Source organism: Haemaphysalis longicornis, unplaced genomic scaffold (genome assembly GCF_048455015.1).
Source record: "Haemaphysalis longicornis isolate Haplotype H1 unplaced genomic scaffold, Haemaphysalis longicornis Haplotype H1 scaffold_1, whole genome shotgun sequence".
Lineage (NCBI taxonomy): Eukaryota > Metazoa > Arthropoda > Arachnida > Ixodida > Ixodidae > Haemaphysalis > Haemaphysalis longicornis.
Genome location: NW_027526203.1, coordinates 367,831,741 through 367,839,140, shown reverse-complemented (window position 1 = coordinate 367,839,140; position 7,400 = coordinate 367,831,741). Strand labels below are relative to the sequence as shown.

Genomic DNA, 7,400 nt, shown 5'->3' with positions numbered 1-7,400 from the left:
TATGGTCATGTCCGACATTCGAAAGCGGCCGAGGGCAGCTGGTAGCCTACGGCCCACCACCATTTACGAATACGGAGCGCCTGGAGCACCTGCGCTCCGATGTTACTCTTCTCGAACACGTAGGAATTTATTCACTTGCCAGCGGTCTTCACAAAGCAGTGCAGAGTGGTCTGACAGCACTAGTAGGGCCTGCAAACGGACAAGTTTTGTTTAATAGGGTACATGAGACTGTAATTAAGGCTTTGGACTTCCCTTCCCTCATCTCCCAACAACCCCCTCAGGCCTATTCCTAAATGAAGCCGTTCATTTTCATCTTGCTGGCGCGATTGGCTGCCGACGAACTAAGCCACCGCCAAGAAACATGGCTGGGTGATTGAAGTGTGGCATCTAGTTCCATTTGATCGTATCACTTGAATCCTAAGGTGCAGTTAACACACTGGTAACTATATTTTTAGTGCTGACCATATTACGTCACTCCTCATCCTAATACGTCACTGTAGCGCGTCACTGTAACGCGAAAGGTGGTGTTCTTGAATGTGCGGCGAAATAAGCTCGGACCGTGCGTTTTATGGCATCGCCTCGGTAAGAAATTGCGCTGTTCTATAGAGCCGCAAAGTGTTTCCATCCTGTGAACATTTATTCATACATTCACAGGCCGGCCATTTGTTTTGGTAGCGCAGCTCGCGCGCCTCAACTCCACCGCCCTGTACATCAGTGCTCGAAGCGACCTACGGCTTCATGCTTTTCTGTATAGACGGATTTTAAGTTTACCCGAAAAAGAGCGGTCTTGTTTTGCGCGAAGGTAACGCCGACAGTAAACTGCTGTGAACAGGTTTAGGAAGTGAGGCCCCACAGCTGTTACGGCAGTCAGTCGATATCGCGACCCCGAGCGTACAAATAAACAATTCACAGCTAATAAAAAAAATCACCGATGCAATTCAAGTGCGGCAGTTTTCGGTACCGTATCTGCACTTTCTATCGAAAACGAACTGAGGTTTCCTCTTGTGGCCGCGGGACGTAGTGTTGCAGGTATGGTCTAAGGATTCCTACCATTGCCTGCCATCGCTGCAAAGTTCACGCTCTCTCACTGCGAAAAATTTGCGCATGATGTCTTAATAAAAGTCGCTTGTGCAATCTTTAGAATGCATTTGGCGCCCACAAACCGTTTGGTCGATAGATGCAAAAGAACGCGGCGCTTTTTTTTTTCCTCACCCGTAGCAGACCATTTTTGGGTCACTTGCGTACACAGTATTCACCCTAACTTCTACGTGGTCAGACACCATGTTTTAGTCCATAATTGAAGCGTTTTAGGATCATTTTTTGTTACGCGGACATATGCTGCACTAAAAATGCAACGAGTGTGCTTTCGCTTAGAAGTATTAATCTCGAATTGTGTTGTTAAAGTGACTGTAATCTACACAAAATAAGTGCCAGCACTTTCTGGTAATTCAAAGGTGTTTCTAGACCCGAAAGAAGTACAAATAACCGCAGATTTAGTGCGGGCAGCTAGAGCTTGCTTTGATTATATACCTACAGGGTCTGCAATGGCGTTTTCTTGATCCTGTACCTCACTGATGCGCATATCGGCCGCAGCTAAGGCGATGTGCTGCTGAGTGCAAAGTCGCGGGTGTCATTCACGGTCACGGTGGCCGTTTTTAAGGCGAAGTACTTCAGTGCCCCATTTGGCGAAAAACCGTCGTTGTTGTCCGCTACAGAAAACGGCCGCTGCTGCATTTGCGTTCATATATGATTTGAACCCAGGTTTCCAGAGCAGGAGCCGAGTGCGTTACTACCGCGATATTTCCGCAAGTTGCCAGCGGTGGAACAAAGGTTACTCGAGCGTGGGCCGCGTGGCAGGTGAACGTGACGGAACGGGAGCAGAATACGTGAACCCTAGCCGCGCAGAACCCTGATTCTCGGAAAACTCTGGAATGAAGTGTCGCCAGTTTGCTTGTCGAAATGATTCGCGCGAAAAGACGAAGAAACAAAAGCAAAGAAAGACACAAAGAAAGAGCTTATCCGATACCATGCTCGCGAATTCGAAAAATCATTTAAGAAATAGAGATATATTTCATACTTGGTAAGTGTTTGCTTGTAATCGACACTCATTTGGGGTTGCCCGTGAAAGTAGAGTAGACTTCACCGCGGTATGGTGCCAAGTTCTTATTGCTGCCTTCTTTCCGTCGCAGCTCCCGGCTGCGCCAGGCCCTCAGTGGTGGTTCTCCGCGGACGTGAGTTTGATGGGCGCTTCTGCTGCTTCACTCTTCTTGGAGCTGCTGAAACGGGTTCCGCAGCAGCCGTCGCATCAGCAGGAGAGTAGCCTTCCATCGGTGACGTACACTGGGCCAGTCTTCCCGGCCGAAAATAACAACTCCAGCTCGCGATCCGACGACGAGCCCGTGTTGCAATGGATGCCATACCAGAACAACGCGCTGACGAGCCTCGTCCTCTACGGCGTGCTGGCTGTGCTCGGCACCACGCTCAACATTTTCCAGATCTCGTCGCTCTTCATCCAGGAGAACCTGCGGCGCAAGGGCAACGTGCTGCTGGCGAACCTCGCCATGGCCAATCTGCTCGTGTCGTCTGTCGGCTTCCCCGTGACGGTGGTGGCCATCCTGGCCGGCAGCCAGGGCAGCCTGCTCACCTGCCGCTGGCAGTGGTACCCGGCGCTGCTGGGCTTCTACACGACCGTCTTCACCTTCCTGTTCATCGCTGCCGAGAACTACGTGCGAAGCTGTCGCCAGGACCGGGACGTCTACTCGTCCGTGTGCGGCGCCAAGCTGGTCATCTTCCTGGTGCTGGCGACCTGGACCATCGCCGGAGCGCTTGTTCTCGTCGTCACGCTCGTCACGGGCGGCCTGGACGTCTGCGAGCGGGACATGCGCGAAAGCAAGATGTTCGTGGCGCTCTGTGTTCCCTTCGCCCTCACCGTGGCCGTCTTCGCCAAAGCCGTACATGAGCAGAGAGACTACTCGTACAACCTGGAGCTGCGAAACTGCCTGGCCACCCGCGAGGAGATCCTCCAGCGGAACCTCTTGCGCAGCAACGCCATCGCGTACACGCTGTTCCTCCTCCTGTGGCTTCCCTTCTTGCTGACGGTCATCATCAGCCCGTCGCTGCGCGGCGGCTCGGCCGTCGAGACTCTGTTCTTTACCGCCCAGTGCTTCAGCTGCATCTGCGGCTGCGTGTACGCGTTCACACACGACGCCTTCCGCCAGGGCTTTCTGTACCTCGTCCACTACTTCTGCTGCAAGAGCCACCCAGAGTTCAGCAAGCCGCCCATCGGGGACGAGAAAGCGACAAGCTCCATTAGGGTGCACGTGGGAATGGACTCTCGCGTCGGCGAGCGCAGGCATCGCTACGGCAGGGCCGCCACTATGGGCCTGCTTAGTTTCGCTGCCACAGATACCTGCAGGACTCGTGTGGAGGAGGACTTCCTCTGACGTGCAGAGGCGCCGCTGCGCAGTGATGTATGTCCTACACCTCACCGGCCCAGTGCATCGCCACTGAGTGGGTGCGCGCAGCCGCGATCCCCTCCATGACGCGCCGCGAGGAAAGCACAACGAAGTTCCCATGCGAGGCTTGAACCCCTCGGCGCTACGCACAGCGATTCACGTCGGCAATACAGAGTGCCTTTCTTTGTGGGCGGCAAACCTGAGGGAACATCAAGTGCACGCTGCCGTCCTGTTGGCCTCGGCGAGGCGCTGCGACTATTCGTCTAAAAATTTAATAGTTAGGAATGCATTCATGTACGAGGTTGTTTCTATTAACGTAACATGGTGTTTAAGCTCAAGGTAATCCTCAATGCAGATTTATAGTGCTGCCTGGTTCCTTCGCTTGGAGATCCCCGCTACCCAGCACAGAGCCCTGCAGCGACATGCGTAGCCCCGTCTAAGCTACGGTTATTTCGGCCAATGGTCTTCGCAAATCAGATGGGCACAACTTTCAAAAGATCACCGTACTATGTGCCCGTATACATTAGAAGCACAAAGATCAGCCCAAGCATGAAAGTGTTTCTTGCTTCTCTGCATTTTAAAAACGCGTATCGCCGCTTAGTGGCAGGAAAACCTAAATAAACGCGAGATGCAGCTACATGTAAAGTATTAATACTCACTCCCAGACGTGCACGTGGCTACAAATGTTAGTGGGCTTGAGGACAGCGAACCTAAGTTCCTTGGAGTTCACGGGCGCTGCACCAGTCGATGAGAGCACCAAAACTCGGGATCTTGGCGTGCCCGCATTTCCACGGGTCGCAGGAAGGGCTACTTCTTTGTTCTAAATCTCGCAATGCTTTAGCCTGGGAGGAAGAACGCCAGGGTAGCCTCCAGAGGCTCCATTTCACTGCGGCTAATACAAACTGACGCATTGCAAGGAAACGCGCGTGCTGCAGACCTGCCGAGTCCTGCGAGTCCTGTTGCCGAAACGTTGGCAGCACTTGGAGGCCACTACCTTGTTCAGTTTCATTTTTCTTATATATATATATATATATATATATATATATATATATATATATATATATATATATATATATATATATATATATATATATATATATATATATATATATATATATATATATATATATATATATATATATATAGTAATCCCTTGTTATAACGAATTCAGCGGGACAGCGAGAAATTTCGTTATAAGCGGTATTTTGATATAGGTGACCACTCGAAAAAGCTAAAGCGGTTGAACTTTAATTGCACCACAACTGCAGGGAATCAAACCACAAAGTATACAATGCAGCAAAGCATTATTCAGGTGCAAAAAAGGCAGTGAGCTTTGGCTGTTTCAGGTTTTTGCCGGGCGCGAGAAACCCCTGCTCCAATTTGACCAAGCATTGCATGAGGCTGTAGTCGCCGCCCATTAAAGTGGCAGTGGCTGTGCCACTGTGGTCAATTTACAGGGGGACGGGCTGGCGTCATGGAACGCTAAGCGAGTTTCGCGCTGGAAAGCGCCGCAAATGCCGTGGCTCGAGTTCGAGGTTGTTTGTTGCGCTCACAAAAATGATTAAACGCTCATTTTGGGTGCACAGCGCAATCATAACAACTGAAGGTTTTGCACTGGGGGCTTTGCATGATCTCTGGGAAATTTTTCCTTGAGGTGTGAGCAGTGAAGTTCGCAAAACAAGAGTTTTTCGGGGACCCGTGGTCGACGACACTGCTAATTCTATGGTTCGAGTGTCGGTGTTCGCGCAGCAATCCGTCCACGCCATTGATCAATGTCTAGGAACTAAATTCAATGAGGCTACCACGCACTCTGACCGTTTGTCTTAAGTCGAATGGCGCGAATCGAGCATGACCGGCTTGGGAAATTCGCCGTGGAAAGCCAGCTTGCGTTCACCCGCCATGTTGGCAGCCTGACTCACCGCTAGGTCGCCGCCGCTCGGCCATGCCTCCGCTCGCTACTTCGCTCTGAGCGGGTCGAGCTCTTCGTGCACTTCGAGTAATGCGGCCTAATAATGCATGCGTTTGGGTTGGGTCCACAAGAAATTTCGAATAAAGCGATATTTCGAGTAAGGCGATTTCGTTATAACGAGGGATTGCCTGTATGAACAAGAAAAAAAACTTCGAACAAGGTAGAAACCACGATTGTTGGCAACGTTTCAGCAAAGAGACAAGACCACCCTGACGAAGGCAAGTCTCTTTGCTGAAACGTTGGCAACAATCGTGGTTTCTACCTTGTTCGAAGTTTTCTTTTCTTGTGTTCTCTGCCATCTTCCAAGTTTTATTGCTCCCTATATATATATATATATATATATATATAGATGTATGTATATATATATATATATATATATATATATATATATATATATATATATATATATATATATATATATATATATATACAGTGGAATCTCGATAAACGGAAATCGTTTAAACGGAATTGCCGCTTAAACGGAACAGTTGCCTGGAATGTGGTTGGTTTTGTATACAGATAACGTAAAAAAACTCTCAGTAATCGGAGCTAAAATTTCCGCATCACCGTGTAAACGGAACCAGAAATGGAACTTCTTGTAAAATCCATTGGCATGAGAATCAGCTTTTTACGGTTCCGACTGTTTCGTTCTTGTTTTTTTTTTCTTCCTCCATGCTTTTTTACCCGTGTTGGCCTCGCAAGCCTCGTCTCGTAAGTGGTTAGTCGTGTTAGCGCAACGAATGCAACATCGCAGTTCTTGTTCCAGTCGTTCGGTCTCGAAAGGGTCATGGTTTGGGCCTGTTGGTGATGCATAATGGAAACTGAAAGCGCAAAATAGACACGGACAAAGAAAGGGGACAACAGGACGAGCGCTAACTACCAACAAAATGTATTTGGAAAAAACCACAATATATACATGCCACGCTTTCCACTTGCATACTACCACACATGCGCAGAGACACTTATAATCGCCTGAGATAACAGAGTTCTTTTTGAGAAAGGGATACAGAGGGTGTGCTCACGCAGTGAGACTGCAACCTATCTATTTTTTCAGCTTCTATAATTTCTCTTGTTAATCTATCTTTATTCTTGCCGATTATGATACATTTGTCGAAGAGCGGTTCGCAGTGCGGTTTGTGGTGACACGTGGAACAGTTTCTCGACATAAACTTGACATTTCACCCAGATCACACTTGTTGGGCATACCAACCAAGGAGCAGCAAACCAATCCTCCCCTTTCATTCCGCGCACTCTAAATTGGTGAAGAGGGGAATCATAAACATGTGTTTTAACAACGCTATCAAGAAATCGTGTGACCATTCAATGGCTACCAGCCTCCGTCAACAATCGCAAAGATTGTCAAACTCGGGGTATCCGGCTCTGTTGCAAATCGCTGTTGCTGAGTCCCTGCTAAAAAAGGTGCGAGTCCGAACGCAGGGAGAGCAGCCGGCCTCACTCGAAAACCGTCCAAAGTATGCGGTTATACCTTACCTCCACAATATTTCCCACAACTTGAAGAAAATTGCCGGACGTACCAATATTAGAGTGGTTTTTTCTGCCCCAGAAAAACTGGGAAAGTTATGCATAATGAGTAATCCGGGGGTCAACGCCGTAGCCGTTGCGGTATAAAACATAAATGTAAGCACACAACATGCGCAGAAAACGTGGTATATGAAATTCCTCTTTCTTGCGGCAAACGTTACATTGGGCAGACTGGTCGCTGTGTTAATGACCGGCTTCGCGAGCACTCTAGCAATGTCAAAAACGGGAGTGGCGGATGGTTAGCGCATCACTGTTCCACGTGTCACCACAAACCGCACTGCGAACCGCTCTTCGACAAATGTATCATAATCGGCAAGAATAAAGATAGATTAACAAGAGAAATTATAGAAGCTGAAAAAATAGATAGGTTGCAGTCTCACTGCGTGAGCACACCCTCTGTATCCCTTTCTCAAAAAGAACTCTGTTATCTCAGG

The 7,400-nt window shown here is 48.9% G+C and overlaps 1 protein-coding gene across 1 annotated transcript; it reads left to right on the top strand.

Moving 5' to 3' along the window:
• The first annotated feature begins 2,193 nt into the window (after positions 1 to 2,193).
• LOC144171367 (uncharacterized) lies at positions 2,194 to 4,356 on the top strand. Its single transcript, XM_077700975.1, has one exon. The coding sequence runs from the start codon at positions 2,241 to 2,243 to the stop codon at positions 3,441 to 3,443; it is 1,203 nt and encodes a 400-aa protein (XP_077557101.1). The 5' UTR covers positions 2,194 to 2,240; the 3' UTR covers positions 3,444 to 4,356.
• The last annotated feature ends 3,044 nt before the right edge of the window (positions 4,357 to 7,400 follow it).